Here is a 24,029-nt window from a genome sequence, read left to right on the forward strand (position 1 = left end):
TGGAGCTTTTTCCACGCCCTTTTTTTAAAAATTGCAAAACAGCTGTCACTTTTCAGCCAGAAGACGGTTGTATTTTGATGCCCCATTAAACCTCTATCCTACACACTTACCAAAACCAGTGGAAACCTACCTCGAGGCAAAGCAACCTGCTTACAGTTGAGAAAACAATTTTGCATCCTATTTCCAGTGAAATTCAGAAATTTTGCTTGCAGGAGAAGCACAATGATGAAGGAAGGACATAACAGTTTATTAAATGTGCTATGCATAAAATACTCCACATACAAAATAAATTATGTGCTTCAACTAGACAGACATAAAATGCTTTGATGGCTCAAGTCTATTTAAAAGGTAATCTAAGCAAGGAGTGACTGTTCAGACATTGCACCTCATCTAAAAGACATTAACATTTCCCTGATCTCTTAGAAGCAATCATTTGAGTTAAAAACCTTATCAGGAGACCATGCTTGGCAGAAAATATAGAAACATATTTCAGTTAATGGTTCAGACCCACCTTGTTTGCTCTGGAAACCGACCCTGTACTGTAAATTCTATCTCTGCTCTTCAGTACTTATAGCCCATGAATAACAGATATTATAAACAAGCACTTGAAAATGAAAATTCAGTTAACAATATTACGGAGCTTCCATTCACAAGTGTAGTTCATGAGTGATATGAATTTTATGGTTCTTATCACCAATGAAAAAAATTTGCATATCCCATCACAGAGTTCTTACAAGAACTTATTCTGCATTTCTTATCTCAGGGTTTTTGTGGTAAGAAGTATCACATTAAGTCCAGTGATTTACATTTTTTCAATAAAATTCTAAATACATATGCAGTAGCTCTTTACTGACTGGCTTCATGTTATAAATTATAAGCTTGGAGGTAAATACATTAGGACAAATATTGGTTTCTAAATAGTCACTATGAGTGAGATTTTATCCTGGTATTAAATTACCACACCTCTTGTGTTTTATATCTGTCTTATCTCCCAGTTACTATACTTTGTGGCAAGTAAGTAAATAAATAACACTGCCTTACTTCTGACAGTTCAATTCATTCTGTTCCACATGGTAGAAACAGCAGGTACAAGTCCATGAAAGGGTTTTCTGGCAGCTCTGCACAGAGAGACATTCTGAGATTTACCACTATCATAAACACTGCTTTCAGCATGTCCCACCACCAAGCATTGCAGGCTTCACTGTAGAAGCAGCAGGTGAAGTCCAGTGCCTGTTGGAAAAGATTAGGGAAAAAAGTAACAATACTGCCTGGGGATGTAATTGAACGAATAGTCCTTGATCATTCAACATGTCTGCTCCAAGAATTTTCAGCAATTCTTTGGTTTAATAGAAGTTCTTTGTTTTACTGGATAATCTCAGCCTCTAGTACCTTAACACCATGGCTATATGTGATATCTGGTTAGGAAACAGGAACTCAAGTTGCAGTTACCACTAGACCCCTCCATACTCCCATATTTCCTGCTTCACAACCAGCACAGAGACTCCCCCAGAACAGCTCCAGTCAAGCCAGCACAGGAATATAATCAGTGCAACCTGTGGACAGAACCTATTGGCTGAAGAACTGAATGAGTACAACAAAACCTACCCCAAAACAGAGGAGGGGGAAAGAGCACAAATAGAACATCTTGGATACAGCATCCTCACAAAGCTCCATGATGGAGACCAAGTGTGTGTCAGCCCTCTCTGTGCCTCCAGCCAGGGTGACCCTCTCTGTCCCATCCCTTCCCTACAACCCAACACCACCTCGTGCCCTGACTTGCAACCACGCTGGCTCCCATGCCCTCCTGTTGACAGCTCAGCTGCGCTGTCCTTCCCAGGAAAGAGCAAGGGAAAGGATATGACAAACTCTGCTTCCACAGCACCCCTGAACAGACACAAGGATAGGCACGGATAGGGACAAGAAAGGCAAAGGACACTGAAGGGGCACACAGTGAGAAGACCAGTGGCTGTGTGGAGAAAGTTTCTTCCCTCATGAGGAAGGCCAGAGGGCATCAGGCAGCTGACTCACAGGCAAGTGGAAGAAAACATGTGGATCCAAGGAGATGTCTCAGATGGCCTGGGTCATTCAGCTCCAGGTCCAAGCTGGGCTGCTGAGACGTGTGAACTCAAACACGTTTGTCAATTCAATCTGCTTTCTGGGAGTCAACAAAATTCAAGCTGATGTTCCAAATATTTATTAAAAAGTAACTGCTAGTGGAGAAAAAAAAATCAGTAAATAGTCCAATGGCAGATTTATTACATTTTTTAACAGGTAGAGGGAATTAATCTATTTTATGAACAAAAACAGCAATAGGAAAGTATACTGAGGATTCTCAATTAAACATTAAAATGGAAACAGCATATGCAATGCACATTTATATATAAATATATTGATTACATTCTTCTTAAATTGATGAAACAACATTCATTAGCAACATCCAAAAATACTTCTTTGTGGCAAGAGATTCATCTTTCTTCACAGAAATACTGCCTCTCCATAAGTTTCCACTATAACAATTTTAGAGCTTGGGACTAGAATAGGTATTTGACACACCATATCAAACCCAGAGCAAGTGATTTGAAACTAGTTCCTATGAGATCTCAATGAGACTTAAGGCCAGATATGCAACAGGTGGAACTGGCAGAATGAGATTAAAATTGTAGGATCTCACTGAAATCTCAAATTTGGACTAAAGCTAGATTCCCATAGGGAAACTGTGACACTGCTCAGAATTCTCAGCTAAAACACGCTTCTCTTTTTCTGTAAACAAATGCTAACAAAAATAAACTCTCTGTACCCTGTTAACCATTTCATAACATAAAAATAAGGAGCTGCTTGGGTAGTTTTAAAATAAGTCAATATAAAACTCCATCCTATCCTAAGCGCTGCCTCTCTCAAAGTGCTAACAAATGGCACAGTGTTTCCTGTTTGAGGCTACATTCCCTGCTTCCCATGGTTCATATTGCAAACCTCAGCTCTAGCAGGACTGAGCTCAAGCCTCCAACCATGGTGGCTGAATCAGCCCAGCCCTGGGCACCTCTCTGGGACACCCAGAGCCTTCTGAACAGGTCGTGCCAGGGCTGTGCCGCCAGAGCCACTGCCAGCCTGCAGGGTCTGCACTGCAGGCAGCTGCTCAGACCCACCCCAGCACAGCAGGTACTTAGCCTGTCCCCTGCAGAGATGTGGGCAGCAGCTGGGCTCAGAGCCTGTGGCAGAAGAGGAGCAGATCATTTTGCATAGTTTGGTTTGAGTGGTGACTCAGTGAGTCCTGGGGAGATGCCCTGTCATGCTCTTGCTGCCCCCATTCCTGCCAGGTGGAGAAGGAACTCTCACAGCTTGCCTATTCAGGACCTCTTTGGATTTGGTTTGGTTCAAATACTTGCTGGCTGTTAATTTTGGAGCCTGAATAAGAAATAGTGCAAATACAAGCGTAAAGAATAAAATAATAATTAAAAAAACCCCACATTACCTCCACTGAACATTCAGTTAAAAAGACAAGATTCCGAAAGATGAAACCCCAGCTTTGGGATATTTGAGATACTTGGCAAACCTGCACAAGATTCTTCACAATTGTCTTAAAGCAGTATATTTCACTTGGCACTAGATGCTTCAAATTATTTGCTAATGTGATTCTAACTAACACTGTTGTGGCTAATTGCAAATGACTTTGAAGACTAGTCATGGAACACGGGACATCTCCCAGGCGTGATGGGACAAACACTCCCTGCAGTTATGTGCCCTCAGTGCTTTTCTTATCCAAGTTTAACTCAAAATGATTTTGCTTGCATGGAATGGTGTGAATTCATCCAGGGTGGTTTTTCTGGAAGGCGAACAGACAACAGTTATTTCTGAGGGTCAAAATACCTTTATTTGGCCATGCTGAGACAGATTAAGAGGCCAAAACAGAACTCAGTTTGATTCCTATTATGGGAGGCTGGCTGCAGTGCATTTTAAAACAACATTCATCTGAAGTGGCTGAGATGTTCAAGTTTGAAACTTCCTAAGTGCCAGGGCACCCTATAAATGCAGGGCCCCCTGTTACTGCAGTGACCTTCACCACATGGCAGCAGAGCAGCAGCGACACTCAGTCCTCATGGAGGCAATGCAGCATGCAAAGTTCCTTGGCCCACTTCAGAAAAAGCCTTTATTTTTCTCAATTCCTCTTCCCCAAAAGAATCAGCAGAAGGGACTTTCAGCAGCAAGTCGGTTTCAGAAAGCAGTGCACAAATGACTTATTATTTTCACTAAGGATTAGGCACAGTGCCTGCTCAGGCTTTGGGGAAACCCTACATAACTCCATCTCCAGGCACCTACGAAGTCTGGTCTTGGTCTTTCAGGGCTCAGTGCTGGGAACTAGTCCTACCTTGACTAGCACCAAAGAGAGAAGACTGCAGTCCTTGACCAGGGGCAGGGCTGCCTGCTGTCCTCATTAGACCCCCAGGGCTCAGACCCACCCCTCTCGCTGCTGTGCCCCTCAGCACACTGGCAGGGGTGCTAACCAGAAGGCAGAGTTGCACCAGGGGTGTCTTACCTGTTCATTTTATGGGATTGTTTCAAAGCAGGATCCACGTTTAAAGCCATAAAGAGATGAATTCACAATGAAGCTAAGGAAACAAAGAAGTCCTATCTACAGACAGCTGCCATCACACACACACACACACCCCTTTCATACTCCATTAAAGAAACAGCCTTATCTCTGCCCATGTGCTTATGTCTAATATGATACTAGCCTCCCCAGAACTTCATGACATTGTTTCCAATGATACAGATAGCACAGTCCAGGCTTAAACAGAACTGATGCATAATTATGCTTAAGCAGCTTTTGTCTCCCCACTCTGGGAGTTAATTACAATTCTGTACGTGAATAAAATGGGGAAAATATCTTAACTTTTTCTCCCATCAGCAAATTCAAGTTCTGTGATGGGCAAAAAGAGGGATTTTTGTAAAAACACTGCCTTCCCCTTCTGCTTTTGTCTGCAAGTGTAAATGTTACTGGAACTTGAAAGTCGCAATCTGTGTTACGCAGATGGGACTCTGCTATGTTCATCTTTTTTATTGTGATGTTCATGTAGCAGTGACTTTTGAAAGATGTTTGGAATGACTGCTGGCCATGATAGGATACTGCCTAAATTAGAATCAGGCTCCAAGTATCTTACTGCAATTAGATTATGTCATATGTCATATACTTACTCATGGCCTGGGAAGGAGAGTGCAAGGGTACTTAATGTCTGTAGATACTCAATTAAAAGGAGTGCATCAGACACACACTGGTCTGGCTTCTGCCTGCCTCACATCTAGCCCAGGCTAGCTCCTAAACCTTAAGAGAAAAGAAAAAGGAAAACACACACCTTGCCCATACATACACCTGCTGGCTAATACGGTTACTTATCTATAAAGTAAAAAGCCATGCAGTTTACACTTTGATACAGTTCAGGTTAAGTTAATGCTAGAAAAATAGAATTCAGAGGGAGGGGAGAAAGGTTTGTGTGTAATAAATGGCAATTTTGCTGTCTCTTGAAGATTGCATTTCAAGCATAACTGCAATTTCTCCATGCACTCTGAACGCTTCCCTTTTCGGGTATTGGCACGCTTGTGGCAAAAGCAACCAAACCAATTAATTAGGCACACAGTGAAAGATGACATATAAAAAAAAGAAAAAAAAATCAGTCATTTCCGTTCTGAAAATCCTTATTCAAAGCCTTGATGTCACAGCGATAAGCTAAGCATGAAAGGTTGCAGACTCCTTCCTTGCATGAAGCAACACCAGCTGTGCAATGCACACAGCTAGAAAGGCTTCTATATATTATATATACAACTGTAATCCAGAATAAATAGTACTGTCCTGACTCATAGGTGTATTTCAGCGTGGTTGTTGTTGGTTGTTACGGCTGGAGAATGCTTGCTTTTCATCCCTTCTGTCCCGCCCTTGGACACATCAATGAACAGCAGCCTGGGAGTCCACAGTGTCAGCAATATCCTTTTGTATTCCTTCCGAAAATTCTGGTTAAGAAGCCCATAGATCACAGCATTGAGGCAGCTGTTAAAATAGGCCATAAAATAGCTCAGGACAAAAAGCCATTCTGGAATGTGTGGCTGCACTTTTGAAGGATTAATTGAAACAGCAAGGCCAATAAAGTTTAATGGTCCCCAGCACACAGCAAAAAGGACAAAAACCACAAACATAGTCAAGAAGTTTCGGATGTCAGCTGCCCTGAGTTTCTGCTTGCAGTCTTGTCTCACCCGGTGCTTGACTTGAATCACCAAAATCCAGATCCGTAGGTAGCAGAACGTCACGACGGAGAGCGGGACGATGAAGTGAACCACCACCACCGTGATGGTGTACGACGTGCTCACCGTCTGGGCAAAGGTGCAGGAGTAAATCCGGGGGTCATACTGCAAGGAGCCAACGAAGAAGTTTGGCACAATTGCCACCACCGTGAGTGTCCAGGTGAGGCAGAGATAGCAGCAGGTGTTCTTCAGGTTGAAGAGCTTGTCGTACCGAAGGCTGTGGCAGATGTAGCAGTAGCGGTTGATCGCGATCGCCGTGATGTTGAAAATGGACCCGATGACACTCAAGCCCATCAGGAACCCACTTATCTGGCAGTGGACGTTTCCCATGGTCCATCCATTGTGGAAGATGGCACTTAAGATCAGAGGGTACGGATAAACTGCAACCACGAGGTCTGCAACGGACAAGCTGACAACAAAGATGTTGCCTACAAAAAAGAAGAGACCATGAGAGGTTAGTGTAGGTCCAGATGGAAAACTTGCAACTCAAAACTCCTCTTTAGGCCTAAGTCCTCTGATGGGCTTCACTCTACTGTCCACTTGGAATTTGAAACCCTAGAAAATAAGACTTTGCTCTACTAGTAACAGCAAGGGAGAGTAACTAGGCATGATTGATCTGCATGTTCCTTCTTAGGAACAGTCTGCACTAGAAGTGTTACCTTCAACTTGGCTACAGCTGGGAGTCAGGTACACGTGGTCCTCTAAGTTGTGTAGGAGAGAAGGATTTTGTTCTCCTTGTTAACCAGCCAGCTTGATTCTTTCTGACCATCATGCGCCAAAGGAATATGGTAGGCAGGTTATTGTTTTCAGTGGTTTATTCATTTCACTGACAGCAGTTGCACAGGAAGTTTTTTTTGTTCTTTTGCATGGTAAGCAGGTATGCATTCACCAGAATATCTGCACTGTTTGTGCTAGCGACTGTGCGTTCTTCAAGGAACCATGTGCAGGCAGCCTTCATGTGTATATCTTATTTGGTGTATTTTCCTGTGTTTTTAATGCTAAAGTTGTCCAGTTCAATATGGAAGGTCAGTCGCTTCTTCCCTGGTCCTGGGCAGAGAATGTGATTAATGGGCTGCAGTCAGTCATCTCTGCAGAGTACGTGCTGCAGCTTGTTCATTTAGGCTCTACAACAGAGAGTTGAGAGTCTCAGCAAGTATAAAATAATTTAATTCCTTATTGAATTGAAAATGCTGTATTGTGTCAGGACTACACCTGACAGCTCTACTGTGAGGAGCAGCCTTCAATGACCTGGGTGACCAGTGACCTTCTAACAGCAATTGCTGCTCATTTCATAAGTCTGTTGTATTTTCAGCGAGGCAGAAAGCCTTTCTGTTCAGTTTGCCAGTCAGCATGGAGGATTGCATTAAGAAAAGACCCTGAGGTCTTGTGGGAACGGGTGTAACTACAGGACTAGCTATACTCTGGAAAAGGACATCTGTCAACACTCAGCATTTTGATGACCACAGAGAGCGTCGTTTCAGCAGAAGCTCAACATTTCAGTTAGAGGACAGCACACTAGAAAAAGTAGTTGGTTTTCCTAACTCTATAACTTTCAGGTGTATCTGCAGCAGTAGGAAGGAAAATATTACTAGACAACAGATATATACTCAGAGAGAGAGTATATATAGAGAATACAGTTAGAGTATATATAGAGAATACAGTTGTGTGTAACACATTTAAGGTGTAAAGACCTGTGCCCCTAGTGATACAGGCAACATCCCATCCAACTGATCACACCCACACCTCCTCTTCAAAGCCCATATCCCACTGTCTAGTGGAGTAGATATTTATTTTAAAAATTACTAAAAAGAAGTATTTTTGCGTATTATCCCTGAAAGGACTCTCTTACATCTCTATTCAACCAGGTCACAGGCTTTAGCATATGAAAAAACATGCAAGGGCTGCTGGAAAGCATGGCTGCATTGGCATTGCAGTTGGGTCCTGGCTATGTTTGTGCCAACAAAAACTATCAGGACAAGTCAACAGTTCATATCAGGGCACTTCATGCTGACCGGAAAGCAGTCCAGACTGGAGAACAGCCCCCGGCAGTGTGCAGCTGAGGCAGCTGACACAGACTGTCACTTCAAAATAAGTATTACCAGAGGTCATGTGAAGTGCTAAAATCTTTTTAGAGAGAAATTTTACATACACAGGTTTACCACAGCACACAGCTTCTGCATCTGCTGGGCCTCAGTGCTGCTTTCCTGCTGATTTAATAACTTACTGAGAGCCTTTTAAAATGCAGTTACTGAACCTGGTCCCCCATATAATTAATTCCATTTATGCCCATTTTCAAGGGCAGAACCAACTGTGGCCAGGCTGAGTGAGGCTGCAGGCACCTCAGAGAGGGAATGCTCTTCTGCAGCAAAACTTTTTTTGACTCGATCAAAACCAGGCACTTCTACAAAAAGAAAATGTGCCCCCCAGCATCAGAATTTCCTTTTCTAAAACAATTTTTAAGAGAGCGAAGTAGAGAGGTATCAGCAATCCAGTTGAGGAGACTTCCAGAGGGTACTGGAGACAGACTCCACTAACTGGACCACAACTCTCCCTCTTCACCAGACCCGTCCAACTTGGATACACATTTATACACAAACAGCTAGAAAGCAAGTCTCTGCCTTTGCTGGGCATGAAAAGAGACACATTCAACGTCCAGCTCTGAACCAGGCAGAGCAGAACAAAGCTGAATATTCCCTACTTAAAACACCACATCCATGGAATTAATCCAAAGCTTAGAAAAATCATGGGGAAAATTACTAGTCTTACTTCACAGCTGGAAGAAATAAGCCGTTTTTGTTGGTCTTTCTTAACCAACTTAAATATTTGAAAGGAAGTAAAAATATAAGGAAAAAGTCTATAGAAATAATATTCACAGGATGAACTTCGTAGTTTGGATTCAACCCAAGAGCACAGTATTGTGTGTATTATTCTGACACAACTTCCTTGTAGGGAGAAAATGAGATGGTTTTATCAAGAAAATAATCTCCTCCACTCAGGGAGCAAACCTGCCATCCCCTGCTCTGCACCTTCAATGGTGCAGTCTCACTTCTCCTACCCACCAAACCTATGGCCCAGGCAGGGTGCTGGGTGCCTGGAAATACAGCCAGAGGGTTCACTCAGTACTATTTCACAGAAACAAGCCCATCTCCCAGTTTATGTGGGAATGTGCTCAACTTCTTCCTTTTCTTCTGGTGAGATGAAGGGGCAAGTCAGACCCATAAAACAGCCACTTGCAGGTCAGTCCTGGAAATCAGTGCATTTTTAATGGCTGAGTACTGAAAAGAGGGGGCACATTGCATGCCAACAAAGCAGAACATGCCCTTCAAAGTGTGGGAACTGGCAATTGACTAATTATTAAAATAGGAGTAATCTGAGTTAAACATTGCTTTAGCCTTGCAGTCCCTGGTTTGCTATGAGACCACCATGTGCTCAGCCCTGCACCAATAGCTTATATCCTTCCCTCTGTAGGACGAGGTTGGACCCCCCTTCCCAAAGACTCTGCAGAATGGGAAGCCATCTAATATGTGGCTTTTAGAAAAGGTAAAGAGCAGTCTCCTGCCAATGATCTTCATTACTGCTTTTTTTACATTTTTCCACTATAAAACAAAGGAGCATGGCCCATAAATAATACCAGTAGGGCTTTATCTCCAATTTAAATTTATCTGCTTCTGCAGCAATATTTTCAGATGTATCTTTTTCTCTTTGTTGGCACGTGACTATATTTCCTTACTAGCTTTCACATTTTCCATCCCTTTTTTAATTTCTACTTATTATAAACTGGCTCACGTGCCACTGTGCTCCATCCCCCAGTTACGGAGTCATACATGAAGAGGCAGGAATGGGGGAGAAAGGCAAGTGTAACACTGGTAATACAGACTTCTCCACATTTTGAGAGAAATCATAAATTCTTTTACATTACAGAAGTCCAACACAAAGCTACAGATTATAGAGGTACAACAAACTGTTCACAGTGTAATCCAAAATTGTTTAGGAAAAAAAAAACAACAACTCCAAGCAAACTGAAGCCCAGCTGCAGAGCAGATTACAGGCATGTGCAAGTGATGCAAAAGGGAATTTATCCCAGAACATCTTGTGCTCTAGCACTTCTTTGAGTTCCCCTTCTAGTCCCATAAACCTATTTCTGCCCACTCCAGCAGTCTGCTCCTGTACTCCAGCAGTTCCCTGGCCCCACCTCTCATTCTGCCTGGATTATCCAACAACACAGGTTATCCGAGGACATATTGTCAAGCCCTGGTTCTAGGAAATGTGGAAATACCTCAATGAATTCTGAAAATCAATAAACCACATACACAAAAGTCTTTACTGGCAGGCTGCCCCAACAGCACCTGACTCATCCAAACAGGTATCGTTCTACAGAGATCAACTGAGCATCACTGTACAAACACCAGGGTCACCGGCACTGCCTGCCTCAAGAGGCTGTTGGAAATCCCCTGGTGCCCAAGCTCCTGTTGCACAGATTCAGCCTCTCCCTGTTTTTCCCACACAGCAGCTGTGGGCTGTCCTTTACAGGCTGTGGTTTTGCATATCCTGAACCTAGAACCAGAGTTAAAAGGTGAAGGGGGAAAAGGAGATAAAATGTTTTTCTCGAATTTGTCACTTTTTGTACATCTCAAAACATCCAAACACCCAAACCTCTTGTTTCTTTGTTATTCATTTGAAATTCTTTTATATTCCTTGCTGAAGTATTACAGAACTACAAAACTGTTTCCTTCAGGTGAACAAGACAGCGATGCTCAATGCAACCTGAAGTTAGCACTGTTACCTGCACACCTAGTGGTGAAACTGAACTGCTCTGAGTGACAGGATTTGCGCCAAAGCAAACACAGTTGGGGATCAACTTCTGCTCACCTGGAAAAGTCTAGCTCCAAGCGAGCCTGCTGTCCAGGCTGCTGCTTCCTCCCCCACTCTATTTAGGGATTTGAGTTCCTCCCAAATAGACAGTGCCCAGCACAGCATTTTGAGGCAAACAAAACCACACACAACAGCTTCAAAGGCAGCAAGTGAGAAGCTGACCCATGAGCACAATGGATGAGTGCCATGGGGCTCACTGCATGACTAGTCACCTTGCTGTTCCAACCTCTTCCCAGCAGTGAGATCAGACCCTGGTGTCTATCCAGCTTCTGCCAGATTAACTGACAGCTATAGAAAAGCAGGTCTAAAAACCCGTATTGATAAAAATGTGCTAAGATAGACAATAACAGAATTACAGAATCACAGAATGAACTGGGTTGGAAAAGACTTTTAAGATCATCTATTCCAACCTATGACCTAATACCTCCTGGTGTTAGGAGGCACTGAGTACCATGTCCAGTCTTGTTTTCAGCACCTCCAGGGATGGTGACTCCACCACCTTTCTGGGCAGATGATTCCAGCATGCAATCACTCTTTCAGTGAAGAATTTCTTTCTAATATCTAACCTAAGCTTCCCCAAGCACAGCTTAAGGCTGTGTCCTCTTGTTCTGTCAGCTGCTGCCTGGAGAAAGAGACCAACCTCCACCTGAGCAGAGCCACCTTTCAGGGAGCTGTAGAGAATGATGAGGTCACCCCTGAGTCTCCTTTTCTCCAGGGTGAGCACCCCCAGGTCCCTCAGTGGTTCTCACAGGGTTTGTATTTCCAGCCTCATTGCCCCCTCTAGAAGTGCTCAGTGTCCCAAGGTCCTTCCCAAGCTGAGGACCCAGAACTGGACACAGCACTCCAGGTGTGCCCTCACCAGTGCCAAGTACAGGGGCAGGATGACCTCCCTGCTCCTGCTGGCCACACTATTCCTGATACTGGCCAGGTGTCCTCTGTCTTTTTGGCCACCTGGGCACACTGCTGGCTCATGTTCAGATGGTTGCCCAGCACACCCAGGTCCCTTTTACATGGGCACTGTCCAGCCATCCTGTCCCCAGCCTGTAGCACTGCAGGGGATGTTGTGACCAAAGTGCAGGACTTGGCACTTGGACTGATTAAACTTCATGTTGTTGTACTTGGCCTATCCATCCATCCTGTCCAGGTCCCTTTGCAGAGCCCTCCTACCCTCCAGCAGATTGACACACGCTCCCAGCTCGGTGTCATCTGCAAATTTACTGATGGTGGACTCAATCCCCTCATCCAGATCATCAATGAAGATATTAAATAAAATGCTGAAAGTTTATTGATGCAACCTGTATGTTTGCAGTGACTTCTTACTACCATAATTATACTATAAACCACAACTTATAATAAAGAGAATCTTAAATTTTATGTTTGTTCATTCAGGTTTTATGAAAAAATCAACAGACTCAGATCTTCCAGATAAATGGGATTTAAGACACATCTCAGCCTCAGAGACATATACATAATGAGGTTCAGTAAACAATTTAACAGGCCATGACTGTAAAGCAAGCCTCTGATGACCACTTACCATAATCTAATACTCTGTTTAACCTTCCAAAGCTTATGCTCACTGCAAAACAGAAACAAAATGTACTATTTGCTTCAAGAAAAAAAATAGTCATAAAAAGCTTTATTCAGCATGCAACAAGACTCTTTATTAGCTGTGATAGCCTCTTTTTCCTGTTTGTTTTTACCTGCTACTTGCTGTGTGATTGCTTGTATGTCACCAATCTCCAGCCTGCAGATGTAAAGTGTGTGCTCAGTTCTGCTAACTAAGTGGCAGTTCATAGGAAACGCTTTCAGATCAATTTTCTTCTTTTTATGACATAAAAGAAAGCATTGAGCATGTGCAATCATACTGATCATGTGCTGCTGTACTCAAGAGGATGACCATGCTGTGGTGTTGGGGGATGCTGAGCCTGCAGCCCTCATTCTAACAAGCATTTCTTACATCACAAACTCTAAAGGGTCATTGCTGGGTAGACAATATTTACCCCATCAAAGTGCATTAATTATTATCCTTCTGTAGGGGAGTGTGACCCATTGCACTGAACCTTACAAGCTCCTGGCTTCCACACCACACACAATGACACAGGAGGAATCCCAGACTGTTGTCATCTCTTTCCACCATTCTGATAAGCACTGATACTTTGATGTACCCACATGACAGCCTAGTGTATACTTACCCATTTTGACAACTGAAAATGTTTGAGAGGGGAGCACAAGTGAAAATCAGCAAAATTCTCACTGAGATCCAGGCAAAAAGAAAAAAAAAGAAAAAAAAAGAAAAAAAAAAAGAAAAAAAAGAAAAAAAAAAGAAAAAAAAGAAAAAAAAGAAAAAGATTTGTTGTTCAATTCATTAATCCACAAATTTTAATTGAGGATTTTATTTGTGTATTTAGGGGGTATGTTCAAAGAGAGGAATAAACAAAAGAAAGGAAAAGGCATTCAATTAATTATCTGCTATCATTACTCCATTAGCATTCAGACAGGGATAAAGTGTGGTTTCCTGCAGTTAAACAGACAGTGCAGTTGGGCTGTCAGCTGCTCTCAAATCCTGACTGTGCTGCATAAAATGATACACAGAATAATAACAAAAAGGGCAGGAGGTATTGCCAACCCACAGCATTCTTAGGATATAAGATTAGACAATGTGGAAATATCCAATTTAAGGACATTATGAAAGTCCTAAAAAATGCATTAAACTCCAGAATAATTTAACTCCTGAAAACAGTCCTTTGAGATCTCTCAGCACAACCACAAAGCCAGAAAACAGCAGTATGCTATGGGCTACAACTGTTATCTGGTTGGCTGGCATCATTCCCTATGGGAAAACTGTGGGCACTTAGAGCTGCTCCCTGCCTTGTGCCAGCCCTGCAGATGCACAGAGCAAGGCCAAGGCAGTCCACAAAGCAAACTGTCCTCCTCCTCTGCCTTGCTGTGACCAGGTACTTCAGCATAGCTTTGGCATCACTGACTCCATGAGATCTCTCATCAGTACATCACTACAGCTGTGAAAGCTGCCCTTCCCTCTGGACCTCTGAGAAAGGCTTGTGGGAGGAGGAAAAAAACCTCAGAGTATTTCCCAGAGAAGAAAGGACCAGCCCTGTAGGGCTTCAATTACATTTGTTATGCACCATATATTTATTATCTTGGCCGATGGCTCAAGAATTGTTTACATTGCCAGGTGAAGGACTGGATTTACTGGATTTTAGACTTTTAAGTCATGACTTTCTAATTGTCTTGCTGCCAAAACCATATTTGAGCCATGCCTTCAGCCACTCTAACTAAATGCAGAAAAGGGCAATAGCTGGCAGTGTTCACACCCCAGAGATTCATAAGTTTCATTTGGCTAAGATCAGCCAGATTCACAGCCTTAGCTGAGCTCAGAAGTCTGTGGAAATGAGCTAGAACTTAGAGAACAGCCCTTTTAGCATGATTTGGTATCTTTCCTTACATCACTTACCACTACACTGGAAGCAATGTAAAGGGAGGATTTTTCTCTTGCTGTTACACAAATGGTAGCTGGACATTCACTCTCAAATGAGTAAAAATTATTAAATTATATCACCTTCTGAACACTTAAAAAGTGGTCAGCCCTCTTTTGGTACCAATGCAGAGCAACCTCCACATCTTCAGAATTTCAAATACTTTATAAAAAAAAAAAAAAAAAAAAAAGCTTTTACACCATCCTAAGGAAACCGTATTTGGCAAGTTTCCAAATGTTATTACTCATTAATCCTAAAACATCCTGCTCACCCTTAGGCACTCCTTCCTGAACAGGTGATCTGAATATAGTATAAGGAAAGGAAAAATTATATAAAGTTGACATTTTACCTACCTTCAACATTTTTCAAGTTTCTAAAATACCATTTAATGTTCATTTAAGTGCCTTTTAATGACTTCTTCCTGTGTTTTCCTGGAAGTTCTGACCCTTTGCATTAGGGAAAACCACAGTGCTGTAATTCTTATGGATTTCTAAACTAGCTCTTGCTAGTGGGATGTTTTTCCTGAATGCAATTATGGCAACTGAATTTGCTACTAATGGAGGAGGAGTAAGTGCTGGTCTTGATCCAGCTCCTAATAAATACAAAAGAAGTGCTAAAAAGTGCCCTTTCTGCTTATGAGCCCCAGGTTCCTGTCATTTCACTGTTATATCCACCAAACTCATCACCTGCAGTAACACCGTGAGATAGTGAGCCAATCCACACAAAATCCTGATTCCTTCTCGAATCAATTCCAAATTCTTGGACTAAAGATGGGCCTGGAAATACTGCCTGCCTTCACAGCACATCCCAGCAAAGCTGATGGAAAGCAAGTGTCAGAGTCAAGGTGGCCTTGGGGCCACCCCCCACTTTGCACAGAGTGAGAGGGAGCCTCAGCACCTCTGCCACTGCCAGGTGGTCTGCAGAGCCTGGGTTGCTGCAAGGACAGCACAGCTGGTGACTACCTACCCCCTAAGGCAGCTTCTTGTGGGACACAGATGACTTTGGGAAGAGGCTACACAAAATTCCACACAGCCAGCGGTCAGTCCAGGTACCCAAAGTAGCACCTGACACCCTGGATACCAGTGCTGCCCTCTGAATTCCAGCTGTTTACCCTCATTTTCTGCCTGAAATCCCCATAACCCACTATGTTATGTAAAGCAGCTGCCTCATCCACATCCAGGCTGTGTAGGAAGCACAGGCCAATGTCCTTATGCTTACCCTCCCACACTGGCCGCATGGGCAGAGGGATGAGCTCTACCAGCCCACATTAACTCCAGGCCATTATTTATCACCTGGTTTGTAAAGTGCTCTCAAAGAGGAAAGACCCTGTATAAACATAAATATGAATTATTGCCAGATCCACTGAAATGACACACCAACATCCATCCTCTCCCAGTACTAGCAGCTGTACCACCATCATTTGCCATCTGTTACTATTCTAGAAAAAAAATCTGTCAACTCAGGCTTAATAGACTTAATAATGTTTTTTTCCTATTGGTGTTGGTCAAAGTGTGCTCCCGGAAAGGAGCTGTGTGCAAGCAACCAACCCCTAGGCAGCTGTCCAGCAGAGCATACAGTCAGATATGAACACACAGCTCATTTTAGTGTTAAAAATCTTGTCTGACTGCCCTGGAGAGCCCTGCTGAACCACCACAGCTGAGCCTGGGAACTGCTCCTGCTCCTCCTTGCGCTTCACCAGCACAGTCTGTTGACTAAACCTTAATGCCAGCACCAGTCACTACAAACACAGACATCCACTACAAAGGACTAGATGCCACAATTAACAATTTGTCTTGACCTCCCAGCCTTGACATAACAGGCATGAGTGTCTCTCCAGTCCCAGCATTTCCTGCTTTGCTGGGGAGAATAGGAGGTGTTTTTTATTCCCCTACAATTCTTTTGAATTGCATATGGAAATTATGAAGCTACTAAAGAAACAGACACCATACAAAAATGAAGGCCATTTAGTGTTTAACTCATTCTGCAGCAATTCTAGGTTACCTGAATGAAGGCTTGGGTGTTAGGGCAGTAGCAGGGTGATAATCACCTGTGCTTCTGCACAGCATTTGCCACTAGACCTAGGAAAAAGAAACATAATTGGATCCAAATTATCTCCAAGGTGATAGCCTAGTTGTAGGCTACAGCACAGTCCTGGGATGCCTTACAGGGAGTGGTGCGCCCCAACTGATTGGCTTTTCTTCAGAAGATCTTAACATATTTTTTCAAACAAAAAAAAAAAAAACCCATGGACTAGATTTAGATCATAGAATTCCCTAGAGCCCACATTTTTTTCTCCTGTGGCCTCATGCTGAACCTGGCATGAAGCAGGTACAGCCACAGTACACGCAAGCAGTGGAGGGGAGACTGGAAGAAAAATGATGCCATGAGGGACAGGAAAGCAGCATAACTAAGAGCAATGAAAAGGGCTGAGCTACCTGAAGTACTGTTCATCCAGGTTTCACAATCTGCTAGGAAAAGGAATAATATTCTTTACAAAATGGACAGGCAAAGAAAGAGTCCAAGATGTCATGGCTTCATCAAGACTGTGTGAATTGTGAGAGGCATAGTGCATGCAAGTAGGAGAAAAGAAAGTAAAAGAAAATCTGTTCTGGACCTCCTGGTTCATTCATAACTATTTACTAATCCCACAGGAAATGGAGAGTTTGCTTTCACCTGGAAACACTTTAGGGACTCTGATACAATTACATAGGCAAAAGGCCAATGCAAACAGTTAAAGTTGGTTCAGTAAGAATATAATGATACTGGAAAATAAAAAAACTCTCATGCCCTCATTTTCCCAGAAAGGAGTCCAAAAACATTGTTTCCCAGAACACCAGCAAAAGTTTCACTCCAGATATTCCACAGGGTTTAAAGACCTCATGTCAAGCCTGGGTACAGGATGAACAACAAGAAACGATCAATGATATGAGAAACTTGGACAAGGGAGTCCCAAATGTAGTGCTGGATGGCATCTGCTACTCTTCTTTTCCTAATGACTAACAAAACACTGAGGTGCCATGTGTGGGTCTATAAAAGCAGAAAAGATGTTTTTGCAGTGAAGTCCAGAGTAAATGTGTTCAAGCATGAGCCTATGTGGACAAATGGTTCAAGTGGGTGTGCTCCAACACAGATCTCAATGGGAGTCCAGTGGTGGATAATATCCAAGTGGCTTGAAGAAAAATAAGACTCCATGGGACAGTGACAGCTGAATTACTGAAGGAAGTGAGCAGTCGGACTTACAGGCAGCCATACACACATTCAAGGGCAGATCTCACACTTGTGGATAATACTTGGAGAGGCTGGCAGACACTTGGCTATCAACAGCTGCCAGTAGAAGAGCATTGCTGGATTCTGTTTTGCCCTCAGCAAAAAAGAAAAAAAATGCTCCAGAAAGAATAAAAGATGCTGTAAAAAAGGCCATCCACATAAGCCAAAGAAACGCTGACGTATTTAGCTGAATTGCCTAATCCTGGAATACCCCTGAGTCCTACTTTCTAATCTGTAGTGATAAGGGCAGGCCTACTTTTAGAGTTGTATAACCACCATCAATTGATGGAGCTTTCAGTGTCCCCTTAAAACTTTTCCCTTCCTTTCCCTTTTTCTCCCTAATGAAACTTCTCAGCAAGAAATAAATCACAGACATTTCTTCTCTCTGAAACTACTTAACATCCACATCTACACCTCCATACTTCAAAGTGGTAATGTGTTCACTTGAGCCTCACAATTCCCATCAGGAACCCAGGAGGGCATGCAGCCCTTCAATGCTAATCCTGAGTGGACCTTTCAAGCCAGTTGGTTTTTGGTAAAGGAGAATCTGCTCTCCACCTCCATGTTTGTATAACCAAGGGTGTGACTGTAAAACCCATCAGCAACAACAGAACTGGAGGGACCCTGGGAGGTTGACTGATCATACCCCTCAACCACAGCTCTTAAAAACTGTTGACAAGGAGAAGCCTTTCTTCACTTGGAACAGGATGCCTAGGTAAATGGTGGAATCACCATCCCTTCAAGTGTTCCGAAAGTGTGAGGATGTGGTGCTGGGGAGATATAGCTTAGTGGAGATCATGGCAGTGCTGGGCTAATGGTTGGACTTGATGACCTTAGAGTTCTTTCCCAACCTTAATGAATCTATGATTCTATGATTTCTATAACTACACTGCCATTAGTCAAATCCAAGCTACCTTCCACCCTACTTGCTACCATAAAAAAAAAAAAAAGCTTCAGGCACGTATTGGTTGAGTAAACTCAGAAACAAAGGAAAAACTCAGCACCTTCAGTCAGAGTGAGATCTCTCCCCTGACAGGGGCAAAAGAGAGGAAAAAGCTATAGCTTTTCACACTGCCTTTTGCTCCTGAAGTGTTGGAATTTCTATCAGTCTTAGAGGTCATGCTTTCATTTGCCACCCTCTCCAAAAACAAGAGAAATGGTCAAGTTTGCTAAATTTCTAAAAGAAAAACCATCTATCAGTCTGTGCAATTTCTGAAAAGTCCTCTTCTCCACTCCTATATTGCTTTATCTAACTGCATTTTTTGAAGAGCTGTCATTCATTAAGCATAAGATATTAATTCTTGCCTTCAAGTCTCTTCAGAGCCATTTATGACCCTCCATTTCCTCTCCTTAGGATTCCCTGCTACTTTTCATTTAATTGCTGAAACCCCATGTTGTTATCTGTCCCCAATAAAGAAATTTTGTTTATGAACTAACTCCCAAGTAAGAGAAGTTTTAAGGATTAAATGAAGCGTGGGCTTAATACAGAGTCTTCTAGGGAGAAGTATTTGTAACAAATGCCAATGCTATACATTCACCATGAAACCTTCAGGGCAGTGGGAATATCACACATCATTAAAGATACTTTTCTAAGAGGGGGCTGATTTGGCAGGGTTAGAAAGGATAAGGGTTTCTAGTCCTCAGCAGCAGCGTAACACAGACATATCCAGGTAAGGAATGGAAACTCACAGAATGTTTCTCACCTCCTCCTTCAAAGGGAATCCCAAAACCACACAAACACAGAGAGGACAGGGAGACATCAGGCAAGTGTGCATTACAAAGAGCTTCACAGAAATTCCATCCAAAAATTTGCTTGGCACGTTGCTGGCAATAGATGAGAGCTCTGCACATTAATGAGTGGAGTCCAGCAAACAGTCTCTGCTTCCCAAGCAGAGCTGACAGCATGCAATGATATGGTGTGTATTTCCCTGTCAGGCATGGGAGTGCACCAGTGTTGGTTGCACATTCATTGAGGTAGCTCATGAAACATCTTGAGAGTATGGGAGTCACCTTCAGCCCAGCAGAACCATCCTTGTACAACAGCCACATGAAATGTCTAACACTGAAATAGCTCAGCTGAGTTCTGTATGTACTCTAAGGAATCAGAGGGTTATTTGTAACGCAGCTTCAATAACAGAGCCCAGCTCTTGCAGCAAACTCTCCAGTCTGGACCACCCAAGAGCCTCCCCAGGGTCACACCGTGCCCAGGCACCAACACCACGTCACCTAGCCCTGGCTGCCACATCTCCCCTGCTCTAGGGCAGAGGAAGATGAGCCCCAAGGAGCAAGGGCCATGTCTGCTGACTCAGCAGGTCTCACAGCCCTCATCTGGGAGCACAGAGCAGAAACACAGTGTTTACTGCACTGCAGCGAAAAACAAACCTCCAGTGATTGCCACAAGTCAGTGTCTTGGCACTGGGAGCACAGGGCGTGGAGTTTAACTGCTAATTAGGACAGGACAGCAGCAAGGGGGAGAACAGGGGAAGAGGCTGGCTTTGGCTCCCTCAGGAGTTGAAAGGCTTTCCCAAATTCAGCCACATAACACATCCTTTAAAAGGAGAGCGATGGCTTCTTCTATGTTAGCAACAAAGCAGAAACTCTCATGCCAGCACTGCCTTCTGATACTAGCTGTCCTTTTATCATCTATTCAGGAATAAAACTCTCACATGGCAGAGTTATATCAAATGACAAATAACAGCTGTAGGGAAAAGAAAAAAGTGTTGCACTTCATTAGAACTCTGTATGACTCTGACAACCAGAAACACACTGCCAAAGTGGCAAACACAGCCAAAAAGACAAGAGAGATCTCACAGCAGCTGTTAAACCAAATGGGAACTTGTTAAAATTAAGGGCCATTTCCCCTCTTTCATATTTAGTCTCAAAACATCATGTAAAGAAATTCAACCTCTTACAAAGACAGACTGAGTCATTAGTGCAGAAGAGATGCGACACCCTTGCAAAGTTTTCAGTTTAAAAGGAAGCAGTTAATACCCAAGCAGTTCCTAAAACCCTATGAATATGTTAATCTGGTATCAGCTTAAACCCTCCAATATTAAAGTAATAAATCTTACCAGACTGAATTTTACTGCTGTTCACTTGGTGTTACAATATTCCATTATAGCATGCAAGTATTCAACATGGACGATGCTGATGAGCCTGTAGCAGCAATGCCATCCTGGAACAGACTACACAATTCCTTCTTCCCAGAGAGGTCAAGGCCATTCCTGTCACCACCTATCAGCACTCCCAAATTCTCCCAAATTCTCCAGGCACTGGTGACATGGCACTGGTAACTACACCATGAAAGCAGCTGGGATTGCTGGGCGTACAGGATTGTGTAAGACTTACAAAAGTCACACCTGGAGTTGATTTTGTAGAGGTACCACAGAAACCACAGGGAAATACTTGAGGCTAAAAAGTATCCTGCAAGCCAAGCTGTACATTTGGCTCGAAAGATGCTGATTTCCAGAGGGGATGGGATGATTTTTCTTCAATCAGGCTCCTAATAAACACTGACAAACCAACCAAATTAAGTACATAACCAACAGCCAGTTCCAGATTATCCCACAGCAGGAGAGTGCAGTGCTGACAGGTTTTGTTCACTATTTCTTTAGAGGACAGAAGGTGACTGCACTGTGTAATTCTGCATTTAATTAGTAAGAGCTAGTCTTATATTGGAGAACTGAATGTAAGGACAAACGAGAGACACATTCTTGTTCCAAGCAAGGACTTTTCCATTAATCGCCACACAGCACGAGCAAACCACTGCCTCTGCATGTTTCAGCTTCCTGCTCTGCCAGCAAAAGATCTGCCTCCAGTGGATTCACTGATATCTACAAGTACGAGGATGTCATTGACTGGAAGGTAGAATAAAAACTGAAACATTTCCAACATGCTCACCTTCTGGCTCTGGGGAGTCCTCCCACACTGAGCACTTTGCACAGCTCTGTGCTCAGCTCTGTGCAGAGCAGGCTCAGGGGCTGTGACAGCAAGAACAACCAAAGAAGTGGGATATAACTGGCAGAAACACATCCCTGTTCACCAGTCCTGGAGTTCCCCACAATCCCCCACACCAGGAGGAGTTTAGATGAGAAATGCTGAGTGTAGAACATGCAACTTTAAATTCCATAGGCAACACTCTTCCCACAACTCCATGGAGTCATTCTTCCACCATGGTACCAGAGGAACATTTCCTGTTGAGAGGTTGCTGCTGACTTCAAGTGAAACTAGCTCACCTTCAATATCTCAGGTTAGAAGATGAAAACTCATTGTGGGCAGATAGTTACTAGCAGAAGTCTCCTCTAAACAAGTATTTTCCCCTAAATCCCTAATTGCTTCGGCAACACCATCAAAGGCAGGGATAATAGCTGGCATACATGTTTCTTGAAATAATTTGAAAAATTTAACGCCAGGGAATTAGCAAAGAATCCTCAAAAGACTGACATGTTAGAACTATTTTAAAGGTGAAAAAAGTCTCCATCACTGGTTGGACTTCAACTGACACCAGAACCTCTGTCTATGAGCAATCTCCAATCCTCTGTCATAAGAAACTAAAACGAGGAAAACAAAGGCTGCCAAGACAACCCCAAGCAAGCACACCATGGAGCCTGGAACAGGTATCCTGAAAGGAAACTCAGAGCTGGCGCTGAATAATGATGGGCACATAAAAATGCACAGTTTACAGAGGCAACTTCTACTACAGGCATGTTCTGCAGCAGCCTACAACCTTGATTAGGACTGCATAGTCCCAGAAATTAGTTTTCAAAGAACTGGTACATTCACAGAAGAAGAAAAAGCTGTCATGAAAAAATAAAACTAAACAAAATCTGCTTTAAAAAAATTAAGAGGGCAGTAAACCTAGCAACAGAGCAACCACTATGTAGTGCTGCAATACAGCAGTGAAATTCTGAGTTACCTAAACTGTCACCTAAGAAAAAAAAAAAAAGAAAGACAAAGAGGCTGAAATGGTGTTAGCCAACACAGATAAATCGGTTGACTAATGGATTTGATGCTGATTTAATCTTCTTTTGGCAGTGCCCTGAAAAGCCTGGTTTTTTGTCTTTCCCAACCTAAATGAAATTAACCTATTCCAGAAAATTAAGAACAATTTATCAAGCCACTGAAGACAGACTGTTTGTTGGATCTGGATCTGTATTATTCCATCCAAAACACAAGATAAACTTTGCAGCTCAAAAAAACCTGAAAATTGAAGGATTGGTAAAGTGTGGCATCTGGCTCTTTCCTCACACACTTCCTGGCACACTCCAGCACACAGGTTGTACAAATAACCCTTTGTTTGGAACAAGAGTGTTTGGCTCCTGCTACAACACAATTTGTTCTTCATTACCTCAGAAAATGTAATTTCCAGTGCATCAAACAAGAAATTTGGGAGCAGAATATTTCACTGTGACTTCAGGCTCTTTTAATATCAATTTAAAACTAAAGTGTTGGGGCTTTTTCAAGAAAGTTTTACATGAAAACCTTAATTTCTGAAGATGTCAAAACCACTATTTTGTTCTTCCTCACAACACAAAAAAAAATTGTTTTCTGCAAAAAAGAATCTAGGAAATTGATTACATAATTTTTCACCAACAAAGGTTTCTTCTGTAAAACATTATCATTTTGCACTCATTTGAGGACCTGCAGTGCTGCCATTGCTCACTCCCTGGAAGAAAACACAGAAACACATCTGCATCTCAGAATTTCAGAAACATCATTGGTTTGAAAGCCAACAGGGAAAAACCTAAGAGTAAGAATTGAAGGACATATTTTCTTCTAGTTTACTGGTCACATTCTAAAATGAAGGCTGACAAAGAAAATTCAGATGAAGAATCAGCTGGAGCCAGAATGCTCCATCACAAAAGAAACCCTCTCAGGGCAAGCCCAGTTTGGCACATCTTTCCTCTCAACCTTTGAGCTCTGCCTGCAGGATGCAATAAAAATACGCAATTATCTGTAAAGCCTTTAATGGTGACTTTTAACTTGGGACATGAAGTAGGGCAGGAGGAAACATGCTCAAGAATAACAAAAAGGGTTCAATTAAAAGGGTTTTAAGTGAGAAAAGGCTGATGAAAACACATAGGTTGCACTATATGCCTACATCAATAC

The 24,029-nt window shown here is 42.8% G+C and overlaps 1 protein-coding gene across 1 annotated transcript in view; it reads right to left on the reverse strand.

The window, feature by feature from the left end:
• Positions 1 to 1,915: 1,915 nt before the first annotated feature.
• Positions 1,916 to 24,029, reverse strand: part of GPR50 (G protein-coupled receptor 50) — a 43,343-nt gene continuing 21,229 nt past the window's right edge. Inside the window, exon 2 of the mRNA XM_030229055.2 lies at positions 1,916 to 6,716. Within this exon, the coding sequence (XP_030084915.1) occupies positions 5,848 to 6,716 (869 nt within the window). The 3' untranslated portion in view covers positions 1,916 to 5,847. The remainder of the gene's footprint in view (positions 6,717 to 24,029) is intronic.

This window comes from Serinus canaria, chromosome 4A (genome assembly GCF_022539315.1).
Source record: "Serinus canaria isolate serCan28SL12 chromosome 4A, serCan2020, whole genome shotgun sequence".
Lineage (NCBI taxonomy): Eukaryota > Metazoa > Chordata > Aves > Passeriformes > Fringillidae > Serinus > Serinus canaria.